The sequence below is a fragment of the Narcine bancroftii genome, chromosome 7 (assembly GCF_036971445.1).
Source record: "Narcine bancroftii isolate sNarBan1 chromosome 7, sNarBan1.hap1, whole genome shotgun sequence".
Taxonomy (NCBI): domain Eukaryota; kingdom Metazoa; phylum Chordata; class Chondrichthyes; order Torpediniformes; family Narcinidae; genus Narcine; species Narcine bancroftii.
The window spans coordinates 75,796,986-75,821,013 of record NC_091475.1 but is presented as its reverse complement, the minus strand read 5'-3'; the positions used below and the strand labels follow the sequence as shown (position 1 = coordinate 75,821,013).

The 24,028-nt window shown below is 43.3% G+C and overlaps 1 protein-coding gene and 1 long non-coding RNA gene across 8 annotated transcripts in view; one reads left to right on the top strand and one right to left on the bottom strand.

Moving 5' to 3' along the window:
• Window positions 1-24,028, top strand: part of abcc4 (ATP binding cassette subfamily C member 4 (PEL blood group)) — a 394,241-nt gene that overhangs the window by 152,677 nt on the left and 217,536 nt on the right. For all 7 annotated transcript variants that reach the window (XR_011341954.1, XM_069890346.1, XM_069890349.1 and 4 more), the window contains 2 exons: window positions 5,563-5,652; window positions 6,065-6,256. Coding sequence is in view for 6 of the 7 variants with exons in the window: in XM_069890346.1 (XP_069746447.1) it covers window positions 5,563-5,652; window positions 6,065-6,256 (282 nt within the window). In the remaining variant the exon portion in view is untranslated. The remainder of the gene's footprint in view (window positions 1-5,562; window positions 5,653-6,064; window positions 6,257-24,028) is intronic.
• LOC138739017 (uncharacterized) lies at window positions 3,411-7,960 on the bottom strand. The gene is made up of 3 exons (XR_011341955.1): window positions 7,763-7,960; window positions 7,362-7,622; window positions 3,411-3,947 (listed from the first exon to the last, which is right to left on the bottom strand). It is a non-coding gene; the product is annotated as an uncharacterized lncRNA (long non-coding RNA).

Sequence of the window (24,028 nt, the reverse complement as noted above, 5' to 3'; positions counted from 1 at the left end):
AAGAATAGTGAGGCAGCACCAGTGTTGTCGTCAATGAAGCAGAGGAAGAGTTGAGGAGCCTTGCCTGTGTAGACTTGTAGCATGGATTGCTCCATATGGCCAACAAAAAAGGCGGATATAGTTGGGACCCATGAGGTCGCCATGGCCACCCCTTTGACTTGGAAAAAGTGGGATGAGTCAAAGAAGTTATTGAGGATAAGAACAAATTCTGCTCGGATAGAATCGTAGACATACAGTAGTTATTCTGCATGGAAACAGCACATTCAGCCCAACATCCATTCTAACCCTACCTGAGCTCATCCCATTTGACTGTGTTTGGCCCATTTCCATCTAAACCTTTTGCAGTAATATACCTTTCCAAATGTCCTTTAAACATACTAATTTACCCACTTCTATCACTTCCTCTGGCAACTTGTTTTACACACCCACTAGCCTCTGTGTAAAGAAAAAACTTGCCCCTCAGGGGTTTCTTAATTCTCTCTCCCCTCTCACCTTATACGTAGGTTTCTTGTTCCAGAATCATTTATCCTTATCGAAAAAAAACGTATTCATGTCTATCATGATTTTCTAAAACATTTTTAGATCATCCTTTGGTTTGCTCTACTCTGGGGAAGAAAGACACAGCCTATCCAACCTCTCCCTATAACTCAGCAACCCCAGTCCCAGTAATATCTTGGAGAATCACCTCTGCGACCACCGCATAGTATATTCCTCATTTGGTATCACTCTTTAGGATTGTGTGAAAATGTGCAAGAGAATGAGAATCCGAATTTATTGTCATTTACAAGTCATGAAATTCATTGTTTTGCGCAGCAACAAGCTTACAAAAATAAATGTTTTAAAACAGTGCACAAAAAATAAGGCAATGCCTTTGGTTCATTGATTATTCAGGAATCTGATGGCAGTGGGGAAGAAGCTGTCCTTAGGCCACTGAGTGCTTTCCTTTAGGCTCCTGTACAGCACCTAATAGCCTGAATACGCCTGGGATTGTCTGATTTTGATGCTAAGTAGGCTCAGGCCTGGAGACCATCTGAGAGCATGCTGTAGGTTTCTGTGAGGGGCACTGGACAGACTGGCGAATCTCTGTCTGCCTTACCGTAGGCAAAGTTAAGAATTTCATGTATGTTGCATTCTAAATGTAGTATTACATGACAATAACGGAACCTTTAACTTTACATTTTTCCTAATGATAACAGAGTGAAGAGGTGGTGGGGGTCTTTGAGGATAGAGGCTGCTTTATGGCACTACCTCTTGTAGATGTCCTTAATGGAGTGAGGTCTGGTACCTGAGATGTTGCATGCCAATTTAACAACCCTCTGAAGTTTTTTTTTGTCCTGAGCGTTGGCACCTCCAGACCAGAGAGTGATGTAATCAGCCAGAATGCTCTCCACTGTACACCTGTAGATGTTTTCATACCACATCTCCTCAAACAGCTCACAAAGTATAGCCGCTGGTGAACCTTCTTCATGATTGCATTGACATGGAGGCTCCAGGACAGATCCTCGGAGATGTCGACACCCAGATATTTGATGTTCTTGACTCTCTCCACTACTGAGCCATTGATGAGGACTGGGTCATGTTCCCCTTACTTCCTCCTAAAGTTCACAATCATCTTGGTTTTGCTGATGTTGAGCACAAGGTTGTGGTGACACTTCTCAATGAGCTGATCTATCTCTCTCCTGTACACTTCCTCAATGCCATTTGTGATTCTGCTGACAACTGTGGTGTCATCGGCAAATTTGTAGATAGCATTGGAATTGTGCCTTCCCACATCAAGAGCGTATAATGAGTAGAGCTAAACGTGCATCCTTTAAGTGTGCCTGTATTGATAATGAGTGAGGAGGAGTCGTAATTTTCAATTTATACTGACTGTGGTCTTCCAATGAGGAAGTCAAGGATCCAGTTGCAGAGTGGGGTGCAAACATCCAAGGTTTTTAGCTTCCTGACCAGCACTGAAGGAATAATGGTGTTGAAGGCTGAGCTATAGTCTACGAAGAGCAGCGGTATGTGTAAGTTGCTGTTTTATAGAGCTGTGTGGAGAGCCAGTGATATTGCACCTGCTATGGAGTGATGATCATGATAGGCGAATTGAAGTGGGCCTATATCTTTACTTAAGTATGTATTACTTCTGGCCATGACCAGCCACTCAAAGCATTTCATCACAGAAGATGTTAGTGCTACTGGGCAGTAGTCGTTGAGGCAGCTCACACTACTCTTCTTGGGCACCGGGATGATTGATGCCCTCTTGAAGCAAGTGGGAACCTCTGACAGTAGCAATGAGAGTGAAAATGTCCATGAACACTCTGGCTAGTTGGTTGGCACAGACTTTCATTACCCTGCCAGGTTCACCATCAGGGCCTGACACCTTGCAAGGGTTCATCCTATTGAATGATGTTCTGATCTCAACCTCAGAGACAGATATCACAGGGGCCTCAGCCTTTGCAGGGATTCTAGTAGGTCCTGTTGGGTTCTTCTTCTCAATGTGGGGATAGAACAGCCATCTATGGTGTTCACTCTCGCTTTGTAGGCGGTAATAACCTGCACTCCCTGCCAAAGATGGCATGTCTCTGTCTCTTGGTTCCTCCTGAATTGGCACTTTGCAATCCACTTTCAACGGTCCATAATCACCATTAAGCCCTAATATTTTTTGCAAGTTTCATTGATTATCCATATCTTATTTTACATCAAATTATCCATTTAACATAGAAAATAAGTTTATTGTTGCAGTGTTGAAAGAGCTAGGTGAATTTACTGGTCTGACTCTGGGGTCCTGGCTGGACAGAAGGAAGTATGGGATCTGGGGCTCCAGTGGGGCAGCAGGCAGCATGGCAAACATTACTGTGGCATTGAACAGTGATGTCATGTTCTCTCCTCAAAGATTTCAGTTAATAATTTGTGTTTTACAGGAGTCTTGAACAAAACATTTACACTGAATAGGAATGGAGATATGACACTCATTGAGGCAGAAACCCTAAAGTTTATTTACGGACTACTGAAAGGACAATTAAATTGAAGGATATTAGACCAGAATTTGGAAATGGGAATAACCAAAGTCTATCTTGGCAGGCTGTCTATGCCCTAACTTTATTTGATTATCTGAAATGACTTAATTAATGATATTTAAATTCAGATTAAACTTTTGATTGGAAAGTTTTGTTTTATCTTGAAGATTAACTTTTTCACACTGGTAAACAGAACAAAAACCTCAATTTAATTGTTTCCTCTCATTGAATATATAGTTTGGATTGGAAATTCTGTGGTCAATATGCAGATCTTGTATAAAAAGAGAATTGTGTATGGGTAAAAACACAATGCTGGAGAAACTTAGCAGGTTAAACAGTGTACTTTATAGAGCAAAAAGATGCACAATCAATGTTTTGGGCTTAAGCCCTTCATCAAGGTATGGACAAATGGGTGGGGGTTGGAGTGGCAGAAGGAGAAGCACAGTCCCACAGGCAGGAGTAATAGGTGGATAAGGGAGGAAGGGCACACCAGCAAATGGGATGGTTTTGTTAATGGAGAGGGAAGGGGTTATAGAGCTGGGGAAAAGAAGACAGGATGAAGAAGAGAGAGGAAGAATGGCAAGCAGAAACCGGAGAAGTTGACATTAATTCTATCTGGCTGGAGAGTGCATGAATTATCAAAGTCAAAAAATCATTGTCCCAAGTCCAATTTAGGTAAAAATTCATTTGATGTCGTTTTCTCCCATTTTTTCAGTCAAGATCTGATTGATTGCAAAAGAAAAATGACTGAAAATGTTTAATATCAAGAGAAACCATTTGGCTTGGTATGTCCATGTCCACCTCCACCACTTGATCTGTAGCCTTTGCAGGTCATGCCTCTTCCAGTTCTCATTCCAATTACTTTCAACAAGAGCAAGGGGTGTATTGTGGAATTTAGGAAGGGAAGTCTGAGGTACGGTGCACCTGTCTTCAATGGTGAGACAGCTGTAAAAAGAGTTAGATACTTCAAGTTTCTGGACATTCACATGTTGGAAGATCTCTCCTGGGTCCAACACTGAGGCAATCATGAAGAAAGCATACAAATACCTCTACTTTCAAAGAAATCTGAGGGTATTCTACTGTGGAATATTTACCAATTGGTTATATCACAAAGTGGTTTGGAAATTCAAGTGCCAAGGAATGTAGAAAGTTGTGGTGAATGACAACCTAGCCAAGTCCATCATGGGCAACTACTTCCTGAAAACACCCCCACAAATGGTACTGCCTCAAAAAGGTAGCCAACATCATTCTGGTCATGCCTCTCTTTGTACTGCTACCTTTAGGCAGAAGGACAGAAATTTGAACTCCAACATTTAAAGATTCAAAACAATTTTTTTCCCCAACAGCAGTCAGGCTCTTGAACCTCTCTGTATTACTCTAACCAAACATAATACGATTCCAGGACTATCTAACTGCAAGTCTGAATATTTATCTTTTTAATTTATCATCTTTTTTTTCTCTTGTAGTAATTTAATTATTATTGATTATTAGTATATTTTACATATTTGTGTAGTTGAACCAAGCAAACATTTTTGTGCTTCTGTACATATGACAATAAACTTGTATCAATTCTTAGTCAGTGGTTCTCATCCTTGTTCTTTCCACTCGTATGCCACTTTAAGTAATCCCTATGTCATAGGTGCTCTGGGATTAGTAAGGGATTGCTTAAGGTAGTAAGTGGGTGGAAAGAAAAAGTTTGAAAACCAGTTTTAATCATCCCTAATTGACTCATTATGTGCATGGTTTCATAACTCCAAAGGAAATGGCCCATTATATGGACTTGTAACTTAGTAATTAATTTAAAAAAGGGGGGCTGAGCTTTGCGGAATCCTACTGGATATAGCCTTTCTGTTACAAAATTCTTATCAGCCATGGCCTTCTGCTTCCTGTCTCTGGTCTATTTTTCCTTGGACTCCATCCATTTTTACATTTTATTTGAGATCGTCTATGGTATTAATTAACAGGGTTCTTGGTTTCTTAGGAATTGTCTTAAATATATATAATCATATAACAATTACAGTACAGAAACAGGCCATATCGGCCCTTCTAGTCCGCACCGATTTAAGTGAAACTTCACTACAATGAAATTTTGCAATTGTATGTTAAATATGGAGCTACACCACACAGAGACTTATTGGCATCAATGAGGCAAAACAGCAATAATTTATGCCAAGTCATAACTCAGTTTATCTTCTGTAAAATACTGAATTTTATTTATGTTCAGCATCATTATTGTATCATCAGGGTTATCATTAATTTCTCTTGCCTTGTGTTTAATTACTTGTTACCCTTGAATTAAATGTACCTTTGATTTGAGCAAAATTAATTGTTTGCATGCAATCCTTCTCAATTTCTAACCATTACTAGGGCATATTTCACAATCTAGCTACAAAAATGGAATGACCTTACGGATGAATAATATTTTGTTATAAAGTCAGTTTTTGAGATATGACTCCCAGAGTTAGCCCAATATAAACAAACAAGTGTTAGGTGAAGTTATTTTTTTGTTAATTCATATTATGTGTGTCTTTTTATTTATTATTTCTCATTTTCATGTTAGACAATGGAAACTCCGTCGCTGAAAAATATTAGTTTATCTGTCAGACCAGGGGAACTTCTGGCTGTGATTGGACCTGTGGGTGCCGGCAAAGTGAGTTTCAATCATGGCGTTGTTGAGTGTTTACTTTCATTCCTTAGTTATGATGTGCAATCTATGAAAACAGGACATTTTCTCAAAATTATATATTTTTGCTGGGTTTTTCTTACTTTATTCCAAAATGTTCTTGCTGGTAAAGTTGTATGATTTTTTTTTATAGTTTTTCTTCCATACTTACTCAAAATGAATATTTGATTTATTATATTCACCTTTTTGTTTTAATATGTAGTATTATATTTTCACATTAAAACAGGAATAAATTCAATTTCTTGGGCTTTTTGAAAGAGTCATGTCCATACAATTTTATCACACTGTGGTTATACTAATCAGGAACTGCAAACTCAACACTGATCTTTGAATCTTGGATTTTTAGCAGATGTTTAATTTGATCAAATTTCCATTCTAGTCTTCCATTCTTGCTGCAATACTTGGAGAACTTTCAAAACAAAGTGGTATCCTGGATGTTAAAGGCAAAATAGCTTATTGTGCACAACAGCCATGGGTGTTTCCTGGTACTGTACGGAGCAATATCCTATTTGGCAAAAAATACCAAAGAGAAAAATATGAAAAGATCATCACAGCATGTGCCCTGAAAAAAGTGAGTATTCCTAACTTGACTACACTGGATCAAGTGAATATTGCTTTATTTCAATTCATTTAAATACCTTGAAAGATAATTGTCTTCATATTGGCAGGACAAGGCAACAAGTTGGTCTGTTGGATGAATAATCGTGAAATGTATCATTGTCTTTTTTTTTGCAAATAGTGGCTTTTTTATGATTGTGAAAAGTGAGGGGCGCTCCCTTCTTCTCTAATTATCTGAATTTCCAGGTGGTTGATGAGGTCAGTGTGATACCCACAAACTCTGCCCCAGGTGAGACAAAGAAGGTTCTTGATGGAATGGTGGATTGTTAGACTGCAAAGTAAGATCCTCAATATCCTTTGTGTTCTTTCTCCTAAACAAAGGAGCATCTAATATAGAACCAAATAATAGGTCAAATATTCAGTAACATCATGGCATTTCCTACACTAACCATATCCTTGATTCATTTAATATCGAAAAGTCTATCTTGAATATGCTGCATGGTGCAAGTGAATTCCACTGGATTGCCATTCCCTCAGTGAATAAATCTTCTCATCTTGGTCCAGAATGCCAACCACTTATTATGAGACTGTGACCTCTGTTTCACGAGGAACACATCAATTATGCATCTCCTCTTTTCAATGAGATCAACTCTCATTCTTCTGAACCAGTTTAGTTTGTAGAGTCTCTCCTTTTACACCACAACCCACCATCCCAGGTGTAATATTTGTTGGTTTGTGGCGGCGCACATCCTCATGGTGAACTGGCCCCACTTGTATTGCCATGTGACAGGGCAGCCATGGGGAAATGGCATCATCAGAGGTTTCTCTCCCACTCCAGCATCCCATCCAGTGCACACCCTGGGCAGCGATTATGATGTCACAATGCACCAGGTGACTGAGCTCATGTTGCCTGTGCTGAATTTGAATAAAAAGTCATTAACGACCCTCAATATGGTGGCTGTGTTTCTTCCACTGCTCACACCACCACAAGTTCTAATTTAACTTCATTCAAGAGATGTGTTCTTGTTAGAACAAGTCACTATGAATACAAATATTTTGGAATAGATTTATTAAGTTAGGTTACATCCACCACAAATAAACAGAACTTCAGATCTCACCTTATGAGAGTCCGGAGTGTGGGTCTCTTTCTGTTGAATGTTCTTTCTCTTTCTTCTGAAGGAAAAAACATATTGGGGCATAAACAAATGGCAGTCTGATTAAGAGCCAATCTTAGCTTGAAGTACTTATGAGACAGATTGTTGTAGAAACAAAGAATTGCTCAAGGAACTCAGCAGGTCAGACAGCATCCTCAATACATGGCTGGTGTTGATGAGTTTTCTATACTCTGCAGTTGCATTGAAGTTTGAAAATGCATTAACCTAGTGATCAAACAGGAGGGATTAGTTCCCAAAAGCAATAGATTTATAGATCCGAGCAAGATACCTTTAAGTAAAAATGATCATTGCCTGATAATATATACATTAAATTTCAAAATTATATTGTTTTGTGTGAAACTGACCTTAATAGGAAAGCATAAGCAAATGCCACAACTATCTGTTCCCAGTCCACACCATTCAAGATGTCCTCCTTCTTCAAAGCTTCCTCTCTACCATGATCAGCTCATCCCTTTTCCATAACTCCTCCATTTCCTGCACATCTGCTCTGGCACTCTCTGCCCCGAGTCACTACAAAAACAGGATTCACCTTGTCCTCAGCTACCACCAACCTCCGCAATTTCTGTCATGTATGACGTGATCTCACCACCAAATGCATCTTTCCCTCTCCACACCTCTCTGCTTCCCGAATTGTCAGGTCCCTCCATGACTCCCTTATCCACTTATCCCTTCCCACTAATCACCCCCTTAACACTAACTACCACTGTGATTGCAGAAAGTGCCATATTTAAGTCCACACTTCCTCCCTCACCACCAAATATTCCTTTCAAGTGAAACAATGGTTCATTTATGAATCTGCAGGAGTTATCTGCTGCATCCAGTGCTCTCATTGTGGCCTTCTCTCCCTTGAAGAGACTGGATGCAGATTGGGAGATCGTTTCATTGAACACCTGCCACATCAATGTTGAGAATCTTCCAGTGGCAAATCATTTTAATTCTGTGCCTCATTCCTGCACAAACGTGTCTATCCATGGTCTTGTACATCACCAAACCAAGGCCACTCGTAAATTGGAGGAGCAACACCTAATGTTCTGTCTGGGTGTTCTCCAACTGGATGGCATTAGCATCGACTTCTATGGTTTCTGCTAGATCACTTCCCATTTTCCCTTTCTTACCTATCCTTCTGTCCCCTTTCCCCTGCATTCACAGAGCCACCCCTTGCCCCCTGTTTCATTTTGTGCCCTTCCTCTCTTATCCATCTATTGCCTGTGGGCCTGTGCTCCTCCCCCTGGCCCTTCCTCTACCCCCCTCACCATTTTATTCAGAGACCTGCCTACATTTTGCTCATACCTTGATGAAGGGCTCAAATCTTAAACGTTGATTATTATAGCAACTATTTTCCTTTATGACCCATTCAAACAGATCCGTACTAAAGTTGAGATGAATTTTCCACAGTTGATTAAACATTATTTATCATTTGCTAAACATTGTTGCAAGCCATAAAAACTTAGACGGTATTAAAAGTTGTTAATCAATAATTAAACAATAAATGGTCAATAAAAATTGTTGGAACATTCTAAGTCCCTTTCCATTTCATAGAACAAAAAAAAAACTTACACTGGTAATCTCTCTAAGATGTCTGTAACCTTGGTTCAAAGACTGTCAGCAATCTTCTTGAAAGCAACAAAACAATTTTCTTGCAAGAAATACATAACTGTAAGGGTTAATATGTATCTTTATCTTTATAAAGTACGCTGTTTATCCTGCTGAGTTTCTCCAACATTGTGTTTTTTACAGGCAAAAGAGGAGAGTTGGGTTTGTTGATTGGGATAATACACATTCAAAATCATAATATTAAACAGGCAGTGGTTGGGTTTCAAAAATGGGGCTGTGGCCGACTGCTACAAAGAAACACACACACTCACAGTGTGGGAGGTTAAGCTCTGAGTTTTATTGAAGCTGGAAAGATTCCTTTTATACAGTTGGAGTTCCCGCTGTTTGTTTGATTGCTGACATCAGCTGCATGAATAACAATAGTGGATGGGTACATTCTTACATGTGAATACCTTTCTTTCCCAGTCTGTTATTGATTTATTAGCTGGGCAGCTTGGCAAGCGCCATTTTAGGGCAGCTGGTTTTGTACTGCTCCAGCTTTCAATCGTGTCGGTTCGCTGTGTTAAGGGACGTGTTACAGTGTGCTACGCTGCTATTTACTACAACATGATGTGCCAGCTCAATCTCCACGGTGGTGGGCTGCCACATGACCCCCCCCCCACCCCAGAACCAGCGCTACAGTTCATAGTGTCCTTGGATGCAGTCCCCAATGTCTTTGATAATCTGCCTGGTGTCTCTATGGGTTGTGCTAGCTTGAGCATGTCTGCGGTGAAGGCCTCTGGTTTCCCACCGATGTCCAGTTCGAAGGTGGCCCCGTTGTTCTGGATGACTCAGAAGGGGCCTTTGAAAGGCTTCTGTAGTGGTGGACGGTGTTAGGAATTAAAGTACCTTTAAAGAAATTGCTCGAGACAAAAATTGAGAACAAAGAACATTTATTACTACAACAATGCAAAGTTGGGTGCTTCCCCTTACCCTGGGAATACACACACATACTGGGGCTCACCCAACTTTTATACAGTCAATTTCAGTATCAGAATGCCCTCCCCCTTACATTCTTCTGCCCCCCTGGATGGGTTTGGCATAGGTAATCCTTCCTGCCTACGTGCAGTTTCAGTACACTTGGAGGACCAGGGGGTATCCTGTGGGTGCCCCATCATGTCATTGTCCTAATTCACACCTTCCTGATTCTCTGGGCTACAGTCTCTTGATATGCAGAGTTGACTCATCCTGTCTAGGGTTGGCTAATTTCATATGTATAAATCTGTGTATGGTTAGCTAATTAGAAATGTATGACTTGGTACTTCTGTCCAGGGCTAGGAGACCCTTATCTGATCCAGACTACCTCAACTTCCTACATTCTATTGTACCTTACCATTCCTTATCTTAGTCCTATGGTCTTGTCACAAAGACTAGAAGATTCTTATGTTAATCGTGCTGACTCTGCTTTCCTGCATCCTAAGCCCCAAGCTTATCCTGTTTGAACTGGTTACAGCCATTTTACTGATGAACTTTAGTTTCTTCCATGTTCATAATTTTAGATCAATTTTCCCATCTCTCACAATCCTCACTTTTCTTTTAGATCAGTAATACTGATCTTTCACCATGATCAGTGTTACTGATCTTTGGTTACTAGTGTCAGTGTGACTGATCCCCCCCCCCCCCCCCTTTCCTCACTTTTCTTTTAGATCAGTAACACTGATCTTTCAAGTGTAAGGTGTAGTTTTACCCAGCTGGTCAATAACCGAATTGTAATGTCTGTGTAAAGTCTTTAGGTAGGGGAGCACCATGAAGGTCAGAGTAGCGAGTCCAGCTGCTTATTAGGGTTTCGAGTATCAGGCTCCAGTTCTCAGTAAAGAGTCTAGTCCATCCCACACGTTGAAATATTGAAGCAGTGTCTTTGAAGCACCCGACTTTTGTAAGCGTTGTCCTGACGAAGTCTGTGAGAGACGCTGCCTTCAGCAGCGAACGAGTAGCAGTCTGTGAGAAGCGCTGCCTTCAGCAGCGAACGAGTAGCAGTAGTCAGGCGGTTCCGTTGAATTGTGGCTAGTATCTGATGTCCTCTTCAGCCCCGAACCCTAGGGCCACCGATCTCCGAAGGCTGTTTGGAGCCTGATATTAAAGTGTCAAGCAGCTCACGTTGTTGGTAACTGGTGCTCCCCTTCACGGGGTGATGAAAAGTGACCAAGCTGGGGAGGGGATTGTTTCTTGTGATTTAACTGTGTGTTGCAGCTTGTCTGCTAACATTAGCATATGTATCATCTCTCTCTCTCTCTGCTACATGTACAATCCTGACTACCATTCTGTCTGTCTTTGTCCCACCATGTCCTTTGTGCTATCGTCTCAAAAACTCTTGTCTCTAATACCTGTGTAGGCTATGATACAAATTAGATGTACTCCACTAAAGCTGTTCAGTTCCCCTGGTCCGTATTGGGATCCCTTATATCCCACTATGACTATACATTAAATCTATGCCCTGTCTACATTCTAAAGGAGCCCAATTGTAACCTCTGCTGCCCCTATTCCAGGGGGGGACTTAAAACATTAACGAACAATATTCCAAAAAAATGAGTAAACAACAATGAACAATAAATGTAAAGCTCATTAAAAACAGCAATAAAATACAACAAGAACTGAATAAACCACCATAACTGTAAAGCTCATTGAAAACAGCATTAAAATACAACAAGAACTGAATAAACCACCATAACTGTAAAGCTCATTGAAAACAGCATTAAAATACAACAAGAACTGAATAAACCACAATAAATGTAAAGCTCATTGAAAACAGCATTAAAATACAACAAGAACTGAATAAACCACCATAACTGTAAAGCTCATTGAAAACAGCATTAAAATACAACAAGAACTGAATAAACCACAATAAATGTAAAGCTCATTGAAAACAGCATTAAAATACAACAAGAACTGAATAAACCACCATAACTGTAAAGCTCATTGAAAACAGCATTAAAATACAACAAGAACTGAATAAACCACAATAAATGTAAAGCTCATTGAAAACAGCATTAAAATACAACAAGAACTGAATAAACCAAAAAAACAAGTAACATTACGGCACTTTGTCACGGCGCAGTGTAAGTTTCAGGTCTGATGGATGAGGAACTGCACGCCAGGTTGGGGTTTGAATCTGTGTGTCGTGGTGTTGTGGTTCAGAAGCTGGTTTAACTCTTTGAATGTGGGTCCAGCCTTTCTCTCTTGTTCTTACTGCGGTGTCTGTAATTAAAAGTACACAGAAGGGACCATCCCAGGCAGGTTTTAGTTGATCTTCTTGCCATGCTTTTACATAAACCCAATCACCAGGTTTAATAGAATGTATAGGAAAGTCTAAGGGTGGTGTTTGGGCTAAGAGTCCTTTTTGCTTTAAATCTTGGATGGAAGTAGAAAGTCCTCGTAAAAATTTAGAAATGTATTGGTCATTAGCTTCAGGAATGGGAGAATCAGTGTGGTATCCCATAAATGGGAGTCCAAACATCATCTCATACGGTGAGACTGCGAGGTCTTTACGAGGTGCTGTCCGAATTCTAATCAGCGCTAACGGTAATGATTTAATCCAGGACAGACCAGTCTCTTCATGAAGTCGAGTGAGTTGGAGTTTCAATGTTTGATTCATACGTTCGACTCGCCCTGAACTTTGGGGATGCCATGGGGTATGTAGTTGCCATTCTATTCCTAAGTTCTTGCAGACACCCTGTAGAATCTTAGAGGTGAAATGCGTACCTCTATCTGAATCAATGGTCTGCATCATACCGTATCGTGGAATGACACATTCAATAAGTATTCGGATGACAGTGTTGGCACGATCATTCGGGGTAGGAAAAGCTTCAACCCATCTTGTGAAATGATCGACCAAGACAAGGAGAAATTTGTAAATGCCAATCTTAGGAAGTTCAGTAAAGTCTATTTGTATGCGCTGGAACGGGCGAACGGCAATGTCGCGACCGCCAGGTATTACTTGGCGCATCGATTTCTTATTAACCCTTTGACAAATGGGACAAGATCGAGTAGCAGATTTAGTAATATTGTATATGCCAAGGCAGTGAAGGGAACGTGTAAAAGCATCTATAAGGGACTGGGTTCCCCAATGTGTTTGTTGATGTAACTGATCTATGATTTGGCGGGCTATGGCTTTGTTAATAACTTGCCGTCCGTCTACTGTCCACCACAACCCGTCGGCAGTCTGGCAAAATCCCTGATCTCTCATTGCGACCTCTTCTTCCTGTGTAAAGATGGGATTCTTTTTAATCTCTATTGGCGTGGGTAGTAGCTGGTATAAATGAATCTTTTCTGCTAATGCCGCCTGTTTGGCAGCTGCATCAGCCTGCCTGTTTCCTCTAGCTTCAGGACTGTTACCAGTCTGATGTCCACGCACATGTACAATGGCAATATCGGACGGGAGTGCTAAAGCCTCCAAGGATTGGGTAATTAACTGTTCATGAGCTAACTTTTGTCCTTTGCCAGTTATCATCCCTCTTTCCTTCCATATCTTACCGAAGGTATGGACTACCCCAAAAGCATATTTAGAATCAGTGTAGATCGTTCCTACCTTGTTCTCTAGTTCGTGGAGTGCTCTACAGAGGGCATATAACTCACAGGATTGTGCTGACCAATGGCCGGGGAGGCGACCAGCTTCGATCACCAGTTCCTGTTTACCGTCCACTACGCTATACCCGCTATAGCGGGTTCCTGCAATACAACGTGAAGAACCATCAATAAACAGTTTTTCCCCTTCAGTTAAAGGGACATCGGTTAGGTCTTCCCTAATTTTTGTTTGTAAGTCGATAACCTCTGAGCACGAATGTTCTAAACTGTCCAAAGGCTGGTCATTAGCTGGGGAGATGAGGAAGGCTGCTGGGTTGAGAGTTTTGGTTGTAATTAAGGTCAAATCATTGCTGTCCATTAATATCGTTTCGTATTTTAGGATTCTCGAATCCGTGAGCCACCTTCCAGCCCGCTGTAATAGAATATTGCGGACTGTATGAGGGGTATGCACTGTCATAGGGGCACCGAAAGTAATCTCTCGTCCTTCTTCCACCAAAATTGCAGTGGCTGCGACGGCTTGTATACATTCTGGCCAGCCGCGACAAACGGGGTCTAAAAGCTTTGACAGGAAAGCCACTGGTTGTCTATAGCCAGCCTTGCTCTGTGTGAGCACGCCGGTGGCTGTTCCAGCTTTGGTATTAGTGTACAAATCAAAGGTTTTGTTTAGGTCGGGCAGCGCTAAAACTGGGGCACTCGTTAGGTACCGTTTAACAAAGTTGAATTTTTCAATCTCTTCATCCGTCCAGTCAAGGATTTCGGGTCTTATACTGGAAATCTTATCATAAAGAAATTTGACCAGAATCGAATAATTCTCTATCCATATTCTACAGAATCCCACTAACCCGAGGAATTTCCTGAGTTCTTGAGCATTTTTGGGAGGGGGGATCTGTATAATACCAGTTATTCTTTCTGGGCTAATTTTCCTGGTTCCTTGACTAACTAGATGACCTAAGTATTTGACCTCGGTTTGCACAAATTGTAATTTAGACTCACTGACTCTCAGACCTTTCTTCTCCAGAAAGTTTAAAAGTGCCACTGTAAAATCTTTAGCTAATTCCTGTGTTCTTGCAGTAATTAGCAAGTCATCCACATACTGTATGAGTTGGCAATTTTCTATCTTAGGAGCTTCATCTAATACCCGCTCTAAGACTTGACCAAATAAATTGGGCGATTCGGTAAAGCCTTGGGGAAGGACTGTCCACCGGTATTGGTTTTTACGGCCAGTAAAGGGGTTCTCCCATTCAAAGGCGAACATGTCTCTGCTTTCTGTGGCCAATGGACAAGTCCAGAATGCATCCTTTAAATCAATGACACTAAACCATTGATTATGGGGGTCAATTTTACTCATGATGGTATACGGGTTGGGTACAACCGGGTGACGGGCAAGAATGAATTTGTTAAGCTCCCTCATGTCCTGTACTAGGCGGTAAGTGCCGTCTGGCTTTTGAACAGGTAAAATCGGGGTATTAAAGGGAGACATACAGGGTTCGAGTATACCGTCTTGAATCAACTGGTCAATTACGGGCTGTAAGCCTTTCCGGCCAGCCATCGGAATTGGGTACTGTTTCTGTCTAACAATTCGTTGAGGATCTTTTAGCGTGACTTGTAGCGGAGGAATATCAAGGATTCCTCTATTTCCCTTCCCTGCCCATACTCTTGGATTTATTAGTTTGCGATCTTCTTCGTTTAAAACATAGAATTGAACTCCAATGCCTGATTGTAGAGGTCGAGTACCGATAGCCAATTGGTCCTGTAGATCCCTCCCTAGCAAGCATACTCCGGCTTGGGGAAGTAATAGAAGATCCTCAATTATGATCTTATCTCCCATTTGAATACTGACTTCTCGCAATACCGGGACTGGAAAGTCTCGACCTCCTACCCCAGAAACTGTAACTGTCCCTTCTATTTTCACCCCCTTCGGTTGGTATAGAACGCTAGATCGGGCAGCTCCAGAATCGACCAGAAATGTCATCTTATCCCTGTGAGGTCCTATGCATAAATTAACTAACGGTTCTCCTTGCAGCCCCACGGTATGTATTAATTGAGAACCGTGACCCCCCCTATTCGTGATCAGCTTCCATCAAGGCATAGGAACGTGTGTCCATTGCTCGCAGTGGGCATTCCTTTTTAAAGTGCCCTTCCTTTTTACAATGAAAACAAATGAGGGGTCCCGTTTCCCAATCTTTCCCAAAATTTCTAGGGGGCATACGTCGTCCCCGGAATCCTCCTCTACTCCTCCACCTGCTGGGGTCTCCACCTCCCCACCCTTGGCTCCCCTCTTTTTGGTGGTGGTCAGCTACTATTCCTTTAACTGTCTGTAATAGAATTTTAGCTTTCCCTTTTTGTTTATCCTCTGCCCTCTGTACAAATGCTCTCTGAGCAATCTGTAGTAACTGGGTAATTCCTTGCTCATGCCAATTTTCTGTCTTTTGTAACTTTCTTCGGATGTCTGGGGCTGAGTTGGTAACGAAACCCGTTAGAACCAATTGCTCCCCTGCTGGGGATTCTATGTCGAGACCCCCGTATTGTTGAATTGCCGTGCGCAATCTATTGAGAAATGCAGAGGGGGTCTCCTCAGGACCTTGGGGAACCTCAAAGGCTTTTTTAAAGTTCTGTCCTTTGGGGACAGAATCCTTGATTCCTCTGATCAAATTTATCCTATATTCCTCCATCAGTGTGCGGCCAGCACTGGTATTTTTGTCCCAATTAGGTTTTGTGAGAGGGAATTTGGCTTCTCCAGGGATCGCCTCGTGTCCCCCTTGGTGTTCCTTATCCCATGCTTTAATGCCTGCCTGTCGGATCATTCCCCGCTCATCTAAGGTAAACAAGGTTTTAAAAATGGCTGTTAATTCCTCCCAAGTATACAAATTTGGTCCCAAAAATTGGTCTAACTGTTCGGCACATCCCTGGGGATCTTCTATCAGGGAGATTAATTCTTTCTTAAAATTACGTACTTCAGTGCTGGTCAGGGGCACATTTACGAACCCAAGACCTTCTCCTACGGGAACCTCCCGTAGGGGTCGCATCCAGCTAATTTCTGGTTTCTTTGATTTTTGTTCCTGTTCCCTGAGGAATACATCGCAGGGTTCTGCCACTTCTTCCTGAGGGGTCTCACGCTGTTCTGAGTAACAATGCTCTACCTCTACTGTTAACGGAGGTGGTAATCGAGCGCTTTGTGAGCGAGTCACCATACCACTCCGGTTCTCCTCTCTCTTCTCTAGTGGTAGGGGAGGAGGAGGGGGAGGTGCAGAAGGGTAGGTAATAGGAGGGGGAGGAAAGATAGGAGTTGGCATAGGAGGAACATAGGGTGGAGGGAGGGAATGTAACACATCCCAACCCTGTGGTTCAGGGACAAGAGGTTCCTCCTCTCTCTTATTCCTGAATTCTTTCTCATTCAAAACCAGCTGTTCAATGGATCCCTTGAGCCAGCAGGCTGCATATTCCCTGCTCTCAACATTGTCTGGCTGGTTTTGATAGAGCCATAAGTTCAAAGCTTCACACATCCATTCATCCTCGGATCCGAATTTTGGCCAGTACATGGAGCTCCCTTTAACCGGGTATTTAACCCATTCATTACAACAATACCTGACCATCGTCAGTTTGTCTTTACCGCGGGTCTTTCCTGTGCCCCACTCAGATAACATCAACCCAAGCGGGCTGTACGTAGCTATCTGGTGGTCACGTCCTGTGTCAGGACTCTCATCTCTACTGCCCGCTATTCCCATGCTTAGGAACAAGTAAAATACTCTTACCGAGTTCTGGCAGTACTGCTCTAGCGCGCGTCCTTCCGCCGTTTGTTCTCAATGCCTCTTCTCGGATATCACTCGCTTCTTCCACTGACCAGCCACCCGTCGCCCGTGAGTCCAGCTGAATCAGCCGGGGTGCACCTACTCTCGTCGTCGGGGCACTCTGTCAGTGGAGGGAGTGTGATCCCGGACGATCCCCCATTTGTTAGGAATTAAAGTACCTTTAAAGAAATTGCTCGAGACAAAAATTGAGAACAAAGAACATTTATTACTACAACAATGCAAAGTTGGGTGCTTCCCCTTACCCTGGGAATACACACACATACTGGGGCTCACCCAACTTTTATACAGTCAATTTCAGTATCAGAATGCCCTCCCCCTTACATTCTTCTGCCCCTCTGGATGGGTTTGGCATAGGTAATCCTTCCTGCCTACGTGCAGTTTCAGTACACTTGGAGGACCAGGGGGTATCCTGTGGGTGCCCCATCATGTCATTGTCCTTATTCACACCTTCCTGATTCTCTGGGCTACAGTCTCTTGATATGCAGAGTTGACTCATCCTGTCTAGGGTTGGCTAATTTCATATGTATAAATCTGTGTATGGTTAGCTAATTAGAAATGTATGACTTGGTACTTCTGTCCAGGGCTAGGAGACCCTTATCTGATCCAGACTACCTCAACTTCCTACATTCTATTGTACCTTACCATTCCTTATCTTAGTCCTATGGTCTTGTCACAAAGACTAGAAGATTCTTATGTTAATCGTGCTGACTCTGCTTTCCTGCATCCTAAGCCCCAAGCTTATCCTGTTTGAACTGGTTACAGCCATTTTACTGATGAACTTTAGTTTCTTCCATGTTCATAATTTTAGATCAATTTTCCCATCTCTCACAACGGTGTGGCCCTCTATGCACAAACACATACTCACAGTTTTGGAGTTCTTTCAGGATGTTGAACTTGGCTTGCCTGTGCCTGGAGGGTGGGATCAGAGCCAGGGTATTGACCTTTTCCCGCAGCCTGTCCAGGAAGGTGGTTGTATCCCCCTGTTGACCTTTGGCCAGTGTGACGAAATCCCCGTGGACCTTGAGTGGGTTCCGTAGCTGAGCTTGGTGGAGGATGTGTGGAGATCTTCCTTTGGGGCTGTACGAATCCCCAGTAGTGCCCATTGCAGTTCGTCCACCCAGTCTGGTCATAAGTATGGCCTTGAGGTGCCTGTGGAAGCGCTCCACCAGCCTGTTAGACTGCGGGTGGTATGCTGTCATGTGGTGTAGCTGAGCCCCCCACAGGTTGGCAACATCAGTCCACAGGCTGGAGGTAAATTGCGCACCTCTGTCGGAGGTTATGTGGCATGGTCGCCTGAACCTTGCTACCCAGGACGAGATGAGTGCCTTGGCGCAGGACCTGGTGGATGTGTCAGCCAGGTGGATTGCTTATGGCCACCGGTTGACCACCATGAACAGGTAGCAGAAACCCTGTGAGACTGGTAAGGGTCCCACTATGTCCATGTAAATGTGATCAAACCTAGGTTGGTTGAAAGGCTGCTGGGGGACCTTGGTGTGCCACTGTACCTTGGCTGTTTGACACTGCATGCACATCTTGGCCCACTCGCTGACTTGTTTCCGGAACCCCTGCCATGCGTACTTGCTGGCCACCAACCGGACTGTGATCCTGATTGATGGCTGTGTCAGCCCATGGATGGAGTCAAAAACACATCGCCTCCATGATGTTGGGATGAGAGATCGAACGTCGGACAGGAGGATAGTGTTACCTGTGCCGACTGAGATGTCCTGAAGCTGCAGCCCTATGATGGCGGTATTGTACTGAGATATCTCGTCATCCTGCTGCTGTGCCTCCACTAGTGCCACGAAATCTAGTCCATTAGCCAGAGAGTGGATGCTATCTTGATGAGGTTGCCTTTTCCCAAGATGTGCCTTACATAACCATATAACCAATTACGGAGCGGAAATAGGCCATGTCAGCCTTTCGAGTCTGCACCGGTTCACTAGGAGAAGTCCATTAGCTCAAACCTCCCACTCACTGCTAATAACTGTCCAACCCCCTCACCTCCATGTACACATCTTCTTTACATTAGTGATGTACTCCGAGATACAAGACAAATGTCTCTCCTGGCGGATTGACCAGGGGTCAGAGATCTTGGCCAGGGAAAACGTCAGAGGCTTGTGTTCCGTGAAACCCCTTCTCTCTAGGAATTACCAGAAGTGGTGGATGGCTAAGTACAGCGCCAATATCTCTCTATCGAAAGCACTGTACTTTAGCTCAGGGGGCCACAGATGTTTGCTGAAGAAAGCTAACCCGGACGCCAACTTCCTTCCATCTGCTGCTCCAGAACTTCACCAATTGCTGTTCCTGAGGCATCGACCATGAGGGCTGTGGGTGCGTCTGACTGGGGTGGGCTATGAGTGCAGTGTTAGCCAGGGCTTCCTTCGCTTCCACGAATGCTCACGCAGAGTTGTCATACCAAGTCAAGTCCTTCGCCTTGTTGGTCATCAGAGTGAAGAGTTGAGCAGCTGAGGGGATGAATCTGCAATAAAAGTTGACCATCCCCATGAATTCTTACAGTCCTTTGTTCGTACTGGGCCTCGGGAAGTTGTGGATAACCTTCACCTTGCTGGGTAGTGGTGTGGCCCCACATTTGGTAATCCTGTGGCTCAAGAAGCAGCCTGAACTGGCATTTCGCCAGGTTGATAGTAAGGCGACTATAAAGGCTTCAGAGGGGTTGTACATGTTCCTGCCAGATTTTGCTCACCGCCAGGATATTGTCTTAAGTAGACGAAGGTGCCATCCAGGTCTCAGGCCACCATGTCCATCAGTCGCTGGAAGGTCTGTGTGTGTTCTTGAGCCCAAATGGCATCCTCAGGGGATGTCATCAGGGTGCACTGCGATTTGGTGATACCCTTACACCAGGTCCACTTTGGAGAAGATTGTCACTCCATGCAGGTTTGCCGCAATGCCCTGGATATGGGGCATGGGGTAAAGATCTGGAGTAGTGGCCTCGTTAGGCTGACAGTAGTCGCTACATGATCTCCAGACCCCAGATGCTTTAGGCACCATGTGCCTAACCGCCGAACAATGCCAAGCTCCTCAAGCTTGTGGAATTCCTCCTTGGCCAGTTGGAGCTTCTTCAGGGGAAGTCGTTTTTCCCTTGCATGGAATGATGGGCCCTTGGTAAGGATATGATGCCTGACGCCATGTGGGGACACCTCCACCATGTACTGAGGGGAAAGGATTGCCAGGAACTCAGCCAGCACCTTGGAGAACTCATTGTCTGAGCTGTGGACGGAGTCCAGGTGCAGTACCAGAAGCCAGGTGCCCATCGGTGCGAAAGTTTGGAACGTCTCTGTGTGCACAAGTCTCTTGCCCTTGAGGCCTCCTAGGATGCTGTGGACCCGCAGGAAGTCCGCTCCGAGGAGAGGCTGTTCCACTGCGGCCAGCGTGAATTCCCACAAGAAGTAACTGCCTCTGAACTGCAGCTCGGCCATATGTGTGCCATAGGTCCGTATGCTGCTGTTGTTGGCAGCCCTCAACATGGGGCCCGCTTACCAGCATCTAGTGTCCAAACCTGTCGGGGGCATCACGCTGATCTCCGCTCCTGTATGCACCAAGAATTGTCTACTGGAAAGCAATCCCATACGTACAGAAGGCTTTCTCAATGGCCAGCCACTGTGGCCATCAGTGACGGCTGGGCTTGTCGTTTCCCTGGAAATCGCAGGGTGACCGACATCGGCGGACCTCAGAGCCCCATCTTTGGTCATAGAAGCACTATCTCTCCTTGGACTCGTCCCTGCCGCTCCTTTCCAGGGCCTGCCTTGGTCTGGTTGCGAGACTTTGTGACGAGCTCCACTGTAGCTGAGCACTTCTGTTTCTGCTTGCACAGAATATTTGCCCGTGCTGCAACTTTCCGGGGGTCACTGCAATCTGCATCAGCCAGGAGCAGTTGGATGTCCTCAGGCAGCTGCTTCAAGAACGCCTGCTCGAACATGATGCAGGGCTTGTGGTCGCCCAGCAACTCGTTCATGAGTGCTGACGGGGATCAGTCGTCTAACCCATCCAAGTGAAGCAGCTATGCCCCTCTCTCTCGCTGCGAGAGTCCGAAGGTCTTGATTAATAGCTCTTTGAAGGCAATGTAAGTGCCTTCCAATAGTGGCCTGTTGGTGAAGTTGGCCACTTTGTCTGCAGTCTCTGGATCTAGGGCATTGACTTAGATGTGATGCGCCGAATCTGGAACTGAGCTTCAACCTGGTCAAACCACATGCTGGGTTGAACTGTCCAGAAGGTCGGGAGCTTGAGGCTAACTGCGCTGATCACTGCTTTGCTATCCATCGCTGTATTTAGATGGCGTCTAAACATTCGGGTCACCAACTGTAGCCGACTGCTACAAAGAAACACACATCCTCAGAGTGTGGGAGGTTAAGCTCTGAGATTTATTGAGGCTGGAAAGCCTCATTTTATACAGTTGGAGTTCCCGCCGTTTGTTTGATTGGCTGACATCAGCTGCATGAATAACAATAGTGGGTGGGTACATACTTGCATGTGAATACCTTTCTTTCCCAGCCTGTTATTGATGTATTAGCTGGGCAGCTTGGCCAGTGCCATTTTAGGGCTGCAGGTCTTGTACTGCTCCAGCTTTCAACTGCGCTGGTTCGCTGTGTTAAGGGACGTGTTACAGTGTGTAATGCTGTTGTTTACTACTGCGTACACCGTGCGATGTGTCGGCTTGATCTCTGTACTGGCGGGCCGCCACTGTGCATTAATTGCAAATAGAAATACTTTTAAAACACAAAAAACCCAAGAAGAAAATTAATTCACCCATTAATACTGGCAAAAGAAATTAAAGGTAGTATTTAGGTTTGAGAAGAAGTTTACAAATTTGTCAGAATAGATTTAAGAATCAAGAATGACTAAGTTGAAAATTAAAGGTGAGATATAAAATGAGAGCAGACTAATGAGAAACAGAAAAATAAATGGGCTTGAATGGGTATGTGTAATGAGAAAAAACTGCGAAAGGCAACTAGGGACCCCTTAGAAATAGAGACAAATGATCATATTAAGGCAGAGGAATTTAGCAATGTGTTTGTCTTGATGAAAAAAATGACAGAATCCCTGTCAGATATTTAAGAGAATTTAGGGAGAAAGGGGAACTGGAAGAGCTAGGTCTTTCTTCTTCTTTGGCTTGGCTTCGCGGACGAAGATTTATGGAGGGGTAATGTCCACGTCAGCTGCAGGCTCGTTTGTGGCTGACAAGTCCGATGCGGGACAGGCAGACACGGTTGCAGCAGTTGCAGGGGAAAATTTGTTGGTTGGGGTTGGGTGTTGGGTTTTTCCTCCTTTGTCTTTTGTCAGTGAGGTGGGCTCTGCGGTCTTCTTCAAAGGAGGTTGCTGGCCTCCGAACTGTGAGGTGCCAAGATGCACGGTTTGAGGCTAGGTATTAGTTAAATAAAAGGACAAGTGACCCTTAAAATTAATAAATATCCAAACATTTGAACACTCTATATCTCACAGTTTTGAAATTGTTGTCTCTAAAGAAAGGATGATTTGGTTATCACCTGAAGAATTCTTCCTGTGGATTGAATATAGCAATTGTGTAAAAGGAAAAAGAAAGCAAAGAATTATTGACCTTAAAATATTTTCAATAAAGTTCTGATGAATAGATTAGAACATATGGAATTTAGCATAACATACTGATGTGGATTAAAAGTTGGTTATTAAATAGAAAGTAAAGAGAATTATGAGTTAGGAGGAGAATGTAATGAGACATCAAGGGGATATGGAGAAGCTGAGAGAAGGCAGGAACACTGCAGGTGAAATATAATGAGAACAATTGTGAACTCATCCATTCTGGGGTACAGTCATGGGAAAATGGGAGGTGTTGATGTCTGTCAGTTGAAGACAACATCTGGTGAGGTGAGCACCTAAGAGGGTAAATGATATATTAACCTTTTTAATTGAGTCATACAGCACAGTAACAGACACTTTTGGCCCACAAGCACATGCCGCTCAATTATACCAAATTTACCAACATCCCAGGTACATTTTGAAAGGTGGGAGGAAACCCACGCGGACATGAGCAGAACAAACAAATTACTTACAGACAGTGCTGGATTTGAATCCTAGACCTGATCCTGGGCGCTGTATTAGTCTTGCTTTAACTGCTACATTAACTGTACCACCATAAATCATGGTTTATTGCAAGAGGATTTGAAAATAAGAATAAATAAATCCTCTGGAAATTGTATAGAGGTGTAATAAAGTGTACCTGAAGAATGATGTATAGTTTGGGTCTCCTTACCTCTTAAGTATGCATTTGCCTTGAGGGAGTTCAGTGAAAGTTCACAAATTGGTTGTAGAGATATCAGGTTTGCCATAAAAAGAGAAGGGACTGAATACTGATATTTAGAAGAATGTTAGAAGATCTCCTCAAAACTTGCAAAATTCTTAGAGGGATCAGCAGATGAAGGGTGTCTCCCTTGCTGAGGAGTCAAGGATCAGATACCAAAGGCATAAGCTATTTAGGATAATGATAAAGAGAAACCTCTTCATGCTGAGAGTGGTAAACCTTTGGAATTTCCTACATTAAAACACTTTGGAAGTTCAGCTGCTGCATTCCCCTAGAACAGAAATTCATAGGTTTCTAAACATTAAAACAATGAGAGCTTGGGATCATTCTGCAAAATAATACTAAGGTAGAAAATGTTCCATAACCTAGATGTGTCAGTGTCCAGGTGCCCTACA